Genomic DNA, 15,109 nt, shown 5'->3' on the forward strand with positions numbered 1-15,109 from the left:
TGATCAAAGCACTGGTTTAGCCACCTCCAAAAGGCCTCAGTTTTTATTTTACCTTCATTATGCAAATTTCACTTTTCTCACACTACTAGACAAAAAGAGAAAAAAGTAAAGAATGAAAAACAGAAAAATATAAAGGAAGCAAACAAAAGTAATAAAGAAATAGGAGAAAATGAAGAAAAAAGAGCACAGGTTTGAGAAATGAACAAAAAATTCAATTCAGCAAATTTCACCAGAACAGTGCAAGTATACCCTAAAGTGATCAAACTCGTCAATGACGTGAGTTTTTCCAGTTTACACAGTTTGACCAAAAAAGACATGACTTTAGGTAGTAGCAAACCCACCGATTCTCGCTTCCACATTCATAAGTGATTCTGCCCACATATCAACCCATTTAATTGTTAAACAGCAACACAGCTTTCAGTGAAAAATCATCCATTTCAATCAGGATCACACCAGGAAACTGAAGGTAATTTTTTTTGCCTTTTCTTGTTAAACAAAAAAGCTAAAACAGATGAACAGCAAAGAGTTTTTAAAAACTTACATTTCTGTTACAAACTGTCATTCAAAGAACGATAATTTTGAAGTCTGTTAAGTCTTGGCATAAGCAGAGAAACTGGATGAATAGGTTTGTACTTGGAGTATTGTGGAATTTTTTTTGTCTGACCTCCCCCTATTGTTTGCCAACAGTGATTGAAGTTTGCATGGAACATCTCCATAGTTGAAGTGTAAACAATGTATAGGAAGGAATATATGACAAGATGATGCATCACATATGCATTACACGTAGGACCTTCACAACTTCATGCACTCAGAAACATGCATGAAGAGGAGGAGAGGACGGCCCAGGGTTACCATCCAGGTGAGAACAGAGAATGCAGAAGTGGCACTGTTGATACTTAGCTGAAAGGAGAGAGGGGAGACATAAATTAAACTGTTTTACAAAGTATCATCAAATTGCTTTGCCAAAGATTAGGCTAGGCTATGATTTTATAACTCAGCGGTTAAGTAATAGATTGAAAATACTATGTACAAGAGATCTTTGCTTGCAGTCATTAATTGCTTAACATTGTGCATTTTCTCTTTTAATGTGGGTCTTCTACATTAATCTGTCAATCTGTCCACACAGAGCTAAGCTAAAAATAGACAGGGATTCAGGCTGCAATCACATGATTAAATCTAAACATACAGTTCAAGCATTCATGTTTACCAAATTAATAAATGAATAGCATTATTTGGTTGAAAGAGACTAAAAGTTTAAATTCATCCTTTAGCTTCTGTCATTATTCTTAGACTCCGCTGGAAATCAAACCTAGAAGTCAATTTTACAGCCTCAAAAGTAGGGAAAACATGATTATTCTTATTTAATTGGGGGTCTTCTTTCTTTAAACCAACAGCTGGGAGCACTGCTTCTTCCAAGGTCTGACAAGGTTCAGTGCTTTGAATGGGGAAAAAAACTCACAACAGTACCACACATATCTGAATTCTTCTAATCCAAGGTAAGAAGCAAACCTTAGGAAATAACAATGCAGGCATGAACTGAATTACAGTCAACTTTCAATTATCCTCTGGAATTACTCACTTTGTCAGTTTTAAATTTCAGCTTGACTTCCTCCTCGTGGTCAAATACCATTATACTCAGTCAGGCAGGGCAAATTAATCTACGTATTAACCTTAGCCAAGCGCAGAACAGGAACCTCTTGAAAAACAGTAAGACACCAAAAGATCCTAGAGCCTGATATAAATTAGTTCTGGGTAATTGAGAGTTGTCTGAATTGACCCAGATAGAATTGACTTTTGAGGTGAGAACTCCAGGATATTCCAAACCTGCCACAATCCATATGCTGAAGGTAGGGTCTCCTCAGCACTTCAGTACCTTGAAAATATGGGTTATGCTACACAGTGGTGCCAAACATTAGACTCAAGAGCTCATGCAAATACGGTTTTCACGGAAATAATGTGAGGAAATATCCTCAAAGGGAGGGAAAACAGCCGTACAGCTTTTCGGTCATTAGCTCCAATCACAAAGTATCATACGGAGCAGGATGTTACTTACAAGACCCACATGCTACATTGGTCATTCATTCCTTTCTGCGCTGCAGTTGATTATAAACTTTTAGTTTTTTCTTTGGTATTGGTGATAAGTTGCTTTCTAAACTAGAATATAAGAAGTTCCTTAAGGGCAACATCTTTCACCTTTCATTTTATCTGGCACAAGTTAAGCACCTATGTGATGTGCAATAAATATGTCTAATTATTGATTGGAAGAGCAAACATGACATCTGAGGTAGAGTGGTGTAGTGAGAAAGATGCTGAAATACCTAATACTTGCATTTTAAATGCTATATTTCATAAATGTCTCCTAATATCTGTAATTGAGCACCAGTAGAAAAAAATCTATGAAATGAAGCTCCTGATATTATTCTCCCCACAAGTATCTGTGGGGGGATTGGTTTCAGAACCCCCGAGGATATCAAAATTTGCAGATGCTCAAGTTCCTTATATAAAATGGCGCAGTATTTCATATAACCTACACACATCCTCCCATATACTTTAAATAATCTCTAGTTTACTTATAATACCTAATACAATGTAAATGCTATGTAAATAGTTCCCTTCAAGACAAATTTAAGTTGTGCTTTTTGAAACTTAATGGAATTTCTCCACCCCTGAAAATTTTTGATCTGAGGCTGGTTGAATCTGTGTGTAAGGAAACCATGGATAAGGAGGGTCAACTGTATTCGTCATTTTAGAAACTTTTTCCCCTAATTTTTCCCCTTCCTCTGCCAATTGTGACAATGAAGTCATAAATAGTTTACCTTATTACATGAATTCTCCCTGATTTAAGCATAAGAGAAATCAGCTTAATAGGGTATCCTCTAGTTCCTATCTAAAACTATTGTATACTTTCTAGGGCAAGTTTCAACCCACAAACGGCTAGTCTGATTGATCTTTCCGGAGAATTATAGACTGCTTCTCATGAAACATTAATTCCCACCAGTGTAACTGACCACTAAATGACCACTAGCATTAAATAACAGATGCCATGCTATTAACAATGGAATAAGTAAAAGACGCTGACCAGGGGTATATTAACAAAGAAGCTGACAGCCTGGAAATATTTACTTGATGGGTACTGTTCGCGACCCCGAGCGATGAAAATGAACATTCTGCCACTTTCCATCCCGGCGGTGCCACACGCGTGTCTCTTCTGACTGCGTTGTTTTTGGCATTCCGCTGCCATCCATGTACTGCGTGAGCCTAATGTATGCTATGCAGGCAGCGTCATCGCCTACCAGATGTACGTGGGGGTTCAGGATAATAGTGTGGATTGGTTTATTGTTTTTGGACAAAGCTGAAAGAGAACAACATGGAAAAGAGAATTTAGTTTCTATGTAAAGTAAACCAAAACCAATAATAACTTCAGTTGGGACCAATAAATAGAATGCCATTCATTCATTCAACTATTAATTCTCTGCATTAATTGAGGGCCTGGTACTATGCAAAGTATAAAGAAAAAGAGAGCAGAAGTAAATACAGTCATTATTTTCTTTGACTCCCTTTGTAGTTAAATCGTATGCCACTCCGAAAACTTTGAGTGAGAAAGCTGGAGAGACATATTTATTTATATTGGGAAGTGGTTAGGAACAAGCCATAATATGAAGAATAGAGATGGAGAAGGACTGGCCCAGGTACACGGAGCAGTTCCTGTCTTTCCAGTGAAGGAACCACTGGGGCAGTTGACAGGGTATCCTGCGGGCTTGTTCGTTTTTTTGTTAGTTGGTGAAGTACATGGAACAAGGGGAGCATATCAGGTATCAAGCATGGAGACTGCTGTCTCCTAAACAGGCTGGCCATAGTGTGAATCTGTTTCCCCATCTCATCCTGTGGCTCCTTTATTTAGCAGCGCCCATTCTATGTTGGTCCAGCTGTGGCCATGCAGTAAAAATCCAAAATTTGGTGTTGGTCATATAGCCTGATTCTCTAGCTCTTTCCTTTGGTTGAGCAGCCCCCACTAGGCTCCAGCCTTTGCTGTTCTGACAATAGCTATTTATTCTAGTTATTCAATGACTAAGAGATATGAAGACTTAGTGCAGATAATTGATTGATGATACTACTCTCTTAGATCACTAAAACAGGTAGAACTGTTTTACCTGTTATCCAAACAAACACGTCCTCCATTTTCAGAAAAGATCTGAATAAATTACTCAGTGCTACAGTCACGTAAAAAAGAATATTCCATTATGAAGAATACGTATTTATGGAAAGTAATGATGTACAGTGTTATGTTGAGGTAAGTTAAAATATTAATGGGTTAATTATTCTTTTACTACAGGTGAGATGGTGTCAATCGAGAGTCAATTGAAGAAAAACATTATGAGATGCTGTCAATCACAGTGCAGGATGGAACAGGAGAACATTTACTGAAGCTTTGTTAAGGCCAATTTACCACATAATTATCTTTGCTTGCAAATGTCTAGTGCATATAAGACAAAGCAATTCATTAAATGTAAAAATCCATGCCAAGGCAGACATTGTCAGTGCTTATAATTACTGGACATGAGCTTGATTATCCTAATCATTACTACAATTCCTCTTTAATTAATTCATCAAAATCTCACTGCAAAAGGTGAATTCCCTCCCTGCATCATGCAAACACAACATGATACCTAATGTCGTTAGGTGTAAGGAAAAGGAGCATAAAAGGAACTTCTGGTTTACACTTTACTTGGTGACCTGAATGAATTCTGCAGGAGTTTCTTTTGTCACTTTCTCGTTCCTCTGAGACCATTAAAATTCTTGTAATTGGAACTGAAATATTTATCTGATTACTCGTCTTCATTTATATTTTACCTTGAAAAGGAGCACTAATTATGCTTGAAAGCCCTCCTCTATGTCAAATATTCTGGCATGCTGTGGTTTCTCTTATCTTTTCATATATAAACAATGTTTTATGAAAACCTGAAACGATTCAACAATTTTTGGTAACTCATTTCACAGCTTATACTATACATTCACTGGGACTTCTATGGGGTATATTCAATCAACATCACTTTTTTTATATAAACTTACTTTTAGATGATACTTTTCAAAACATTCCAAAACTTTTAAGGCTGTCATGTTTTTCAATTTCAAATACAAAAATATAAAAATAGGATGCAAAATGCTGGACTAAGGTAAAAACTCTCATTGCAGCAGAGAGCCAAAGAATCTTGTAAATTTGGGAGAAATTCAAAGAGAATTTGGAAAAGGCATGATATTAAATTTAGAATAAATGTACCATTCTCAAAGTAGAATCGATGAAAGTCCATCCCTTCCACTAAATTACCCAAAGCTTCAGGTTCAAAAGCAGTAAGGCCTGGGTCACAGATTTTCCTGTAGGAAAAAAAATAATAAATGAGTTAATGTATTTCGTTGTTTCACACGTATCTATTCTTATTTATCAATCAGCCAATGAAGGAGTTTTTTAAAAAAACACTACAAATATAAAATTTCTATCACAGGGCTTGGCAAGGTGGGTTGAGGAGCAGACCCTAAAAAAGAATATTGCAGAGACCTCAGATAGGGACAAGATAATAAAACCAGTTCCAGCAGATGATAATCTATCAATCATGCCTTAGGAAGTTTCCTTTTTTAAAATTTCTACTTTTCAATTTCCAAGGTGAATTCTCTAGGCTTTCCCCAGTTTTTCTAATTCCCTAGTTTTTTAGTTGTTATAAGTTTATTATTTTTTAAATGCTCTCCAAGTCCAAGCTACCCTCCAAGTCCTACAAAATCAACTTTGGTTCTCAAATTAAATACTTTCGGAAAAAAATTTTTTTTTAAGTTTTAAATTAATTAATTATTTATTTTTTGGCTGCGTTGGGTCTTCGTTTCTGTGCGAGGGCTTTCTCTAGTTGAAGCGAGCGGGGGCCACTCTTCATCGCGGTGTGCGGGCCTCTCACTATCGCGGCCTCTCTTGTTGCAGAGCACAGGCTCCAGACGCGCGGGCTCAGTAGTTGTGGCTCACGGGCCTAGTTGCTCCGCGGCATGTGGGATCTTCCCAGACCAGGGCTCGAACCCGTGTCCCCTGCATTGGCAGGCAGAGTCTCAACCACTGCGCCACCAGGGAAGCTCCTCGGAATAATTTTTGACACCATCTACATTCATATCAAACATGTATATATGATTGATTTGAAGGCAGGTGTCACATCCTACACTTTCTGGCAATGTCTGACAGACTTAAGTAAACTTTAATTAACAAGCTTAATTAACTTAAAATTAATGAGATTCAAATGCACATTAGTTTTCTTTTTAATCCTAGAAATGTAATTCAAGAAAAAGATATACTATTTTAAATATTCAGAGAAAGCCAATGGGCTTTCTTGGAAAAATTTATTCAACAAAGAATTGTTAAACACCTACTATGTAGCAGATATTCTTTGAAACAAACATTTTATAACACAACAGTTAATACTGGAATGGAAATAAATACAAAGTGCTCAAAAACCAGATGACTTATATGTGAGAAAGGAAAGTTAAGAGAGAAAGAAAAGTTGAGCTGGGCTTTGCGGAATGAGTAGGAGTTTTCCAGGTGTGTGGAAGGGGGTAGGTAGGCAGAGGAGGGCAGCAAGTACAATGGCAGAGTATGGTTGGGGAATGATGGGTAGTTGCTTGATATGGTGAGCCCTGGGACTGGGTATGTATATAAGTCCCATGGAAACAGAGGAGAAAATATTTCCCTGGGCCTGTGGTGATCAGCTTAGGCTTCTCACAGAAGGTGCCGAAAAATCTGGATTTGAAGAATTAGTAGCTCACAGAGTTAGATAAAAGGAATACATACTGAAAGATTTTGGATCATTGCTTAATTTGGTGGGGTTACATCTAATTTCGTATGGAAATTGCCCATTTGGGAGGCAAAATGTTTTAACTGTTCAACAGAAATGCAAGTTTCAAAAGGCTCACTCGTTATGGTTCTTGAACGTATGGTTCACAGAATTTTGGAACTGATTATTTCTTAAGAATACTTTTAAAGTAAAAAATCACAGTGGTTATTCGTTGTGGTAAAGAAAGCCTTAGTTGCGGGTGGGGTGGGAGTGGGTGGGGATTTTAAACTTTGCCTCAGACTTCCTGGTGGGCAGGTATTAAAGCTCAAAGTTAAATATACATAATCTCTTTCTAAGTAGTAAAATGGGAAAAACAGTGTTCCCATGGTAACAGGACTTTATTCTGCCAGGGGCTATTACTTTCTCTATAAATATGACTTTTGGTTGTCAACATTAGTGAATCCAAATTTTTTACTACTTTATATCAGCACCAAAATCATCTGAGAATCACTGTACTATGGTGGATCTTTTTACCCAGCCATTGAGTCAATATACTTGAAAACCTGTTCATGTGTTCTTTCTCTCTCTCATATGTTTCTTCTATGTCAGTAACGTATGTATGTATCTCTCTCTCTCCTATCACAGGCTTTGGATTAATAAAAGATTCACAAAGCTGCCACTTGACCTGTGGGTGTGTATGCTCTGAACAGGTGTTCTAAGGACCAGCTGACAGGGCTGTACCAATACACTGTACCATGCAAAAAGCTCCCAAATGGAAGGTCCTCTTGGATTACCCCTGGGTCTGAGTGTACAAAATCAAGCCAGATTACAGGCAAAGGAATTTGTGAACTGATGTGATTCCAAGGAATTGCATTATTTAAAATACCCTATTTTAAAGTGTCTGAGAATATAGGAAATGCTATATTTTGCCACTTTTTCCTGGCTAACACCACCAACAAAACACACTCTACCAATCCGCAGGGGAATGTTATTCCAAAAGATTTTTTTCCTAAGTATATTGTATTTGAAGAATCATATGGGTCTAACAAAGTTATATCAGCAAAAAGAATAAAAGAGAACAGGTCTTACGGCACAGAATTCTAAACAGCTCTTTAACAACTGTTCAACTGTTTAATTCTCTGACAACAAACAGTGTTCTTTTAAACTCCACTTCTTACTATTTCTTTCGTTCTAAGTATACTTTTATTAGGTCCTGTTAAAGAATTGATAAACACAAATACATATATATGTATATACTTGTGTTTATGTATTTGCACACACATTAATTTAATTTTGTAAGAAGCAGTCCTGGATTTAATTTAGTTCTTATATTCAGTTACTCTCTTCCATATTTTATATTTGGCTATCTATTTGTAACTGATGATAAAAAATATCTTCTTATTATATAAAACTTGGAAAGAAGCAGGAAATAAAAAACAAAACACACAGTTTCATCTCCCAGAGGCGATATCTTTTTTCCTTTTAAAAACCAATTTGTCATATTTCATTCTATTTTTATATTTTCTCTTATGTAGTTGGAATAATTATGTACCCACACGTTTATATCCTGCTTTATCTTCAGTGAATACTCATAAGCATTTTGCCAGATCGCTAAAAATTCTGCATAAGTATCCACGGTACCAAACACACCACAGATTAATTAACGTTACCATAGTGTTGGGCATATAAGCTGTTTATAATTTTTCACTATTTTGAATATCGGTTCCATAAATATCTTTGTTCACACTTTTTGTCCCTGTTTTAAATTCAAAATCCACGCCCATGTCAAATTTTTATAACTAGGAACATAGGGTTAAAGTAGTGATTTGAACCTTTGGAAACACTTCCTGGTATATAACTGCGACCCAAACCCCTGCTGTCACCACCACTCTGAAAGTCTGTCCCCATTTATACTCCATCAGGTGGTGGGAAAAGTCACTATTGTCCTGCAGTATCTGTGCCCCTTTGGTGATCAGCGGAGTTTTTATCCCTGCTGATTTGATCGGTAAAAAATCCTCCTATATTCAGATTTGCACACAATTAGTGGATATTAACATGCTTTCATTAGTTTACTTGTCATTTATATTTCCTCTTTTGCTAATAGCTCAGTTCCTTTACCTATTTTTCCACTTTTCAACCTTATCTTCTCAATCTAAATTAACTTTTGACACGTTTTACAAATATTTTTCTGTTTTTTTGCCTGTTTTATTTTGGCTTTAAAAAAATTAAAGTATATTAAATTTCATCTATTTAGGTAGCCTAATCATTTCACTTTTTCATTTCAATGACTTCCCCTGCTTTTAAACTTAGATCTTTCCAAACAGAGATCAAACTCATTTCTGCATTTAACACTTTCATTCAAGAGGACCTCACTAGTATGGTATAAGGGGAAAGTTGAGAACTGATTTTTTTCTCCACCCAAATAGCTAACTTACTGACCCACGTTCTTTGCACAATAAGCCTTCACACCCTATTTAAAAGCTTTATTTTTATTTGATCAAAGTGACTTCCTTTGGGGGCTTCCCTAGTGGCGCAGTGGTTGAGAATCTGCCTACTAATGCAGGGGACGGGTCCGAGCCCTGGTCTGGGAAGATCCCACATGCCACGGAGCAAATGGGCCCGTGAACCACAATTACTGAGCCTGCGCGTCTGGAGCCTGTGCTCCGCAACAAGAGAGGCCGCGACAGTGAGAGGCCCGCGCACCGCGATGAAGAGTGGCCCCCGCTCGCCGCAACTAGAGAAAGCCCTCGCACAGAAACGAAGACCCAACATAGCCAAATAAATAACTAAATAACTAAATAAATAATTTAAAAAAAAATAAATAAAAAAGTGACTTCCTTTAATACCTATGGTAAACTTTAAATTTAACATTAGAACCCTTTCTTCAAATAAAATTTTATCTAAGAGGCAAACCCCTAAAAGAGATGAAGATAAAGTTGAGCTGTGCTGGCTGGAAAGGGAAAAGGCTGCCAGACGGTGCCTCCTAATCTTTCTCGGTCCCATCACCTCTGCAGAACTGCGAGGAAAAGCATCCCTTAAGCCAAAGTGCACTATTTATGTGCTTTCCTGTTTCTTGTGTCTTTGCTCTCATGGATTGCTCTGCCTGGAATGCCTCCTCTCACATGGAGGCGCCAGAGGGTCAGGCTTCTGTGCACTGGCAAAGAAATCCCCAATCTTCCCATCAGAAGTCTCATCTTCTCTCTCTGACATCTTAATTACATTTATTTCTCTCCTAGAGGCACTTGAGTCATTTATACGTTGAAATGAAGCTACTGTGGGTGTATCAAACCTGGCGTTAAATATACATGAGTTGGGTACATTGAAGAATGCACTCATATAGAAAATACTTTGTCATATGCATGAAAGCAAAATAAATGTGCCTCTACTCACGTGTAAGCTTCAAAGTCCCCACTGTTGATAGCTTCGATGAGTTGTTCAGTAACTTTGATAATCTCTTGCTTTCGTGCTAAAGGCAAAGATAAGGAGTTGGGTGAGAATAAAGGGCAAAAGCCATATAAAATTACTCCAATGACACTGCTATTTTCCTTAAACAGGGTGTTACCAGTTAAGACACATCCCTCTCAGAATCTTGGTGTTATCCTCTCTACAATCTTGCTGCTCAAAGCGCACAGATCAACATTAGGTCCCTCTTCTGGGAGCCTGGCAGAAACACAGATTCTCAGGTCCTACTCCAGACCTACAGATTCAGAATCTGTATTTTACCAGGACTCTCAGGTAAGCATGTTCACGTTGCGGAAGCACTGCTGCCCTCCCTTTGTTAGAAAACAACAGTCACCAAGAAGGTCAAGGCTATATTTTTAAAAAGTAGTTCTTATTACCTTTACCAACATGATTGAGTTTATTAGCATTTTTGTGTTATTTTAATCTGTCTTCAGAGTATAGCGGACATCTTGCATTGAGACACTTAACTTTAATTATATGCATTTTTTTTTTATTGTTCAGCTCAACTAACCCTACAAAAGAGGGTGCTAACGCTGTAATTGCCATCATATTTAGATAAATGGCCTTCCATAAACTGTAAATTGGAAAAACAAGGTATGAATCAATGCCGTGGATGGAGATGGAAGTCCCCCCGTATGGCTGTCAACTCTGACAACAAACATGATTTGTTTCTATTCCTAGCCCATAATCGGTAAAATTATTAATAGTTGGCTTGGCTCAAATCCCACCTACTTCATCTGCCTCAAGTGTTCTTTCCCTTTTTGGAAAGCCTACCTTGTATTATTCATTTGGCAATTAAGCATATGCTATATACCATGACAACTTCTTTAGTTAAATTATTGTTTTAAATTGTTACTAAACTTGGTTTACTGTGTAGTGTTTTCCTAGTAATTAAAAGCTCCCTGTGGGCAAAAAACATGTTATTTCTTTGTATCCTCGAAAAAGCTTTATCCAATGTCTTTAATAAAATAGATGCTCAATAAGTTGAATTTGATCAACTGATGTTGATAACCTTTTCCTGATTTCAGAACAGTATTCTCTTACTAAGGAAATAAAGGCATAAACTATTTTAAAAATTAAATTTAATTGAATTTTGTTTAAAGAACATTGTGATACTTTCTTAAATCACTGGAAATAAACTGGGGGTAACCACCAAAAGTTATTTCCATCTATCTTAGTGAGGCTGCTATTCATCATAGGAAAAGCTGAAGTCTGGTTTTAGTTCTTATTGATTAAAGTCAACCAGTTTGCATTTCTAATGAATCTGATCCTTTTTTAGCAGATTGTTAACCACAAACTTAAAGTTTATATTCACTTTCAAAACTCCAGGTTATTCCCCTCATTACTGAACTGCAGGAGACTGAGCCCCCTTGGGCTTTGGCGACCCCATCTGGGCAGTGTTTATCTGTTGGTTGATTTTGCTGTGCCAGGTACTTCCTTTCCCATTTGCTATCATTTTGTAACACACTTGCTGACCCTTTTCCCTTCCCCTTCTTTTCCTTGGGAAAATGCAATGAATAAAGACTTATTGGTACTGAAAAAACAAAAACAAAAAACCAAAAAACTCCAGGTTATCCAGGTTGTGATATTCCTTATTTAAAACAAATGTCCTGGTGCTTTGTGATCACCTAGAGGGGTGGGATAGGGAGGGTGGGAGGGAGGGAGATGCAAGAGGGAAGAGATATGGGGACATATGTATATGTATTACTGATTCACTTTGTTATAAAGCAGAAACTAACACACCATCGTAAAGCAGTTATACTCCAATAAAGATGTAAAAAAACAAAAAACAAATGTTCTGTAAACCTAACTTGACTTTACTGAGACTGTATGAGACTACCTTATAAAATATGGTTTGTCCACAAATGGTCGCTAACAATGTCAAGGTTGATAATATCAAAAAATAATCTCCATACAGGTTAGATTCCATATTCAGTTATTTACATAATTTCATTTATATTGAAAAAAATAACATAAGGTTTCTTAGCTCCTATACACACCTAAAACATTTCTTGCCCATGATCATTTGATGAATGAATAGCTATAATATATCGAACATCAAAGCATACTGACAGATGTAGTGGCAGGGAATAATTCTGTAATAGGGATGGTGCCAATAGCACATTTTAGCTTAATTTAGTTAGGCAATAAGTGATTCATCTGTCTGTAGCATCAACAGTATGAACATTTGGCAAAAACGCATGACAGCTGACCCAATTCCAGAATATAAAGGACACTGGTGCAGAGGAGCTCAGAAAAAGAGATTAGAAAAATGTGACTACCAAAACTTCCTCCTCGTATTAAATCCTCATTTAAAACTAATAGATTTCTTAGGATGCTATGTGGCTAATAGGAAAAAAAAAACTACAGTTTAGAAAACAATGTTAATTTTTTAGAACAAAAAAGAAGGAAAAAAATGAACATAAGATCACTGCCCTTTGAAGAGCTTCATCAGACTAAGAGTTAGTTTACAAAGTGCGAACAGTTCAGGGTCACCTTCTGAAGTTCCTGAAAGTCTCTAGATTCCTTCAGAAGCATAATATGCAATTAGAAACATCGGTGTACATGGCCACGTCTCACTCTGAACCACTATGGAAACACTCATTAGCTCCTCAACAGTTTGCATCCTACAACTGGCTTAATTTTTGTCCTGCATAATCAAAGCAACACAAATTGCCTTCTTAGTTCTTATGTTCAGAAACAGTGGTGCTGTAGCTGGCAGGACGGCAAATGGGAAGTAGCCAGAATGCTTCTGTGCTGCATCATCATAAAAGCAACGTGCCTCTCTTGGCTCAGGAGGGGCCTGGAACTCAGTAATCTTTAGAGTGCTTATTTCCCTGGAGCAAAGGCGCTTGAGTCAGGGCAGCACATGACAGCTGACTCTTTAAAGGAAAGCAGAAGGCTGGGAATGAATCATTTGTATATAGAAGTCTGTTGTGGTTGGAACTGTTGCCGCAGTGACCTAGCGGAAGGAGGAGGGTTTGATGCTAGCTATATCTCCTCTCGCCAGCAGTGAGGCTGAGGAACAATCACCGCGCAAGGTGCCTGGATGCCTATGTTCTGGGGGGAGGGGTCGCTATCCTCTGACCCTCCCTCTTCCTGAATGTCAAGTGATGGCCACTCCGGATGTCAAAGTGGGGAGAGCTTGAGCGGTGTCACTAATTACCCTGAAGGTGAGGGAAGAGTGTATCAGTAAGGTGTTCCCTGAGTACCAGAAGCTTCTAACCTCATGGCTAGACACTTGATCACAGGGAACTGATTACCAAATAGTTTTATTTATAGAATTGAGGTGCTCAAGCCTATACCCACAGGTCCCAATGTAGTTTCTGGGGGTTTCCAGGTTCCTAGGGGAAAGGCAGGAGAGAAAAGCAAGCGGGAGAAATGCTCCAGATCCTGAGTGCGATTACTTTCCATGCAATTCTGCAAAAGAATTGAGAACACTGTCATGTTCAAATTCATATTTTTTGTCTCTTTATTGTTCTAAAGAAGCCTGCAAGAGAAAGATAAGAGTGTGAATGGGCCCAGTGTTTAAAAAAAAAAAACCTCAAAAACTAAAAAAAACCCCTGGGAACTGAGAGTGATTATGTAATAAAACAACTGATAGATTTCAACATTTCTCAAGCATTATCAGATCTGAGCATCAGGACAATTGTCTGAGATATGCAGACCGATGTTATCTCTCTGGTTAACAGAGAAGTACGGAGTACAGGCACTGCCCAAAGGCACAGAGTTTGCTGATTACTCCTTTCTGCCATCTTGAAATACTCCCCTTTTTTTCTCTTCTCTCTGTTCTCATCATCTCACTCTCATTTGCAATGTGAGAGTTGCAAATTTTGCACATTTTAAATTGAACATTTAAATGTTTCAATTCCTTTTAAAGGCTCAGTCTGAGGCCCTCTTACCATATACTGTTATCCCTACGGTTCTATCTACATCAGGGTTTTAAATTGCTGTCTGTATCCCACGACTCCCAAATTGTTACCTTGTTTCTAGACTTTTCCTCCAGGTCTGTATGTCTGTGCTTATTTTGGAATCTCCGTTTGGATATCTTTAATGCGTCTGGAACCCAACATACCCTAAACTGAGCATAGGAACTTCTGTGGCCACAAACCTATTTGCTCTTCCAGGGACCTCCATCCTGGTGAACGGCATCACCCACCCAGATGCACGAGCCAGAAAGAAGCCTGAGGATGTTTTTGACTTTCTCACACCCCCATTCCGAATCCAATCCTTCAAGTCCTATTGATTTTGCCTTTTCAAGGCCTTACACATTAGTCCACTTCTTTTCTTCTCACCATCACTCCGGTACAAGCACCCATCATTTCTTGTCCAGAAAAATTATCTGAAGAGGGACTATGAAACCTCGTATAATCTAAACTGTGTCCATCTCACCAGCCACACTCAAAGGCTGCCTTACTTTATCCTCTACACCCCACCCACGGCGCCTTCTCTCAGCAATTCAAAACGACCATGCTTCCTCCTATTGCCAGCTCTTTATGTGAGCTGCCCTCTCTTCTTGGGAAAGTGTCCCCCATTTTTGCCTTCATTTCTTTTATCAGCTTTCAACTCACCTATTATTTCTTCAAAAAATCCTACTTTGGAGTCTCATTTTAGGAGACGGTCCCCGTGTTTTAAGTACACACATATCCTACACCTGCTGTTTAAAAGCACTTGGTACACTTGTATTTACGTACTTCTTTGTGCGTATTTGATCAGTTTTCTCTATTATTATGTTGTAAACTCCAGAGGGGTAGGTACCTCACCATTACAACCCACATCTAGCATAGTACATGGCATAGAGTAAATGTTCAATAAATATTTGAATGAACAAACTCAAGTGCTTT

General features: G+C 37.9%; 1 protein-coding gene across 17 annotated transcripts in view; it reads right to left on the bottom strand.

Moving 5' to 3' along the window:
- Window positions 1-299: 299 nt before the first annotated feature.
- CAMK2D (calcium/calmodulin dependent protein kinase II delta) overlaps window positions 300-15,109 on the bottom strand; it is a 281,455-nt gene continuing 266,645 nt past the window's right edge. For 9 of the 17 annotated variants that reach the window (XM_028168705.2, XM_057546251.1, XM_028168700.2 and 6 more), the window contains 4 exons: window positions 10,194-10,269; window positions 5,279-5,373; window positions 3,124-3,352; window positions 300-900 (listed from right to left, as the gene is read on the bottom strand). In XM_028168705.2, the coding sequence (XP_028024506.2) occupies window positions 897-900; window positions 3,124-3,352; window positions 5,279-5,373; window positions 10,194-10,269 (404 nt within the window). In that variant the 3' untranslated portion in view covers window positions 300-896. Of the gene's footprint in view, window positions 901-3,079; window positions 3,353-5,278; window positions 5,374-10,193; window positions 10,270-15,109 lie in introns of all 17 variants that reach the window. The other 8 variants (XM_057546259.1, XM_057546254.1, XM_057546250.1 and 5 more) reach the window with 1 other exon arrangement.

Source organism: Balaenoptera acutorostrata, chromosome 5, assembly GCF_949987535.1.
Source record: "Balaenoptera acutorostrata chromosome 5, mBalAcu1.1, whole genome shotgun sequence".
Lineage (NCBI taxonomy): Eukaryota > Metazoa > Chordata > Mammalia > Artiodactyla > Balaenopteridae > Balaenoptera > Balaenoptera acutorostrata.